Source organism: Penaeus monodon, chromosome 29, assembly GCF_015228065.2.
Source record: "Penaeus monodon isolate SGIC_2016 chromosome 29, NSTDA_Pmon_1, whole genome shotgun sequence".
NCBI classification, from domain to species: domain Eukaryota; kingdom Metazoa; phylum Arthropoda; class Malacostraca; order Decapoda; family Penaeidae; genus Penaeus; species Penaeus monodon.
Genome location: NC_051414.1, coordinates 1819666 through 1820074, shown reverse-complemented (window position 1 = coordinate 1820074; position 409 = coordinate 1819666). Strand labels below are relative to the sequence as shown.

The following is a 409-nucleotide window of genomic DNA, read 5'->3' as shown; positions in this document are numbered from 1 at the left end:
ACTGCCGCGCAAGAGGCCGAAGTCCCAACGGCGACGGCATACCCCCCCCCCTGGCCCCGATCCCCCCAGGTGCCCCGGCGACTCACCCTCTCGAGGCCGGAGTTGTCTGCGTTCCAGGCGATGACGGGGATGCCGAGGTAGCCCGCCAGTTGGAAGAAGTACTGGACGGAGGCGGTGGAGCGGCCGTAGTACTCCGAGTTGAACAGGTAGAGGATCGCCGACACGTTGCGCGGAAGGAACTCCTCGCAAAGGGTGTGCAGGATCCCTGCGGCGGGAGAGAGGGGGCGGTGAGACTGGCTGCCAGGGAGGACAGGGCAGGAATGGACAGCAGATGGATAGATACTCTGACGGATAGATACATAGACTGGGAAAAAGGAAGAGATAGTGAGAGATTTCGTCTAGTTTGGAG

General features: G+C 61.9%; 1 protein-coding gene across 2 annotated transcripts in view; it reads right to left on the bottom strand.

Annotated features, from left to right (window-relative positions):
• The window catches only part of LOC119591893 (glutamate receptor ionotropic, NMDA 2B-like), a 182298-nt gene that overhangs the window by 79311 nt on the left and 102578 nt on the right, over positions 1-409 (bottom strand). For both annotated transcript variants that reach the window (XM_037940640.1, XM_037940642.1), the window contains exon 3: positions 87-265. In XM_037940640.1, the coding sequence (XP_037796568.1) occupies positions 87-265 (179 nt within the window). The remainder of the gene's footprint in view (positions 1-86; positions 266-409) is intronic.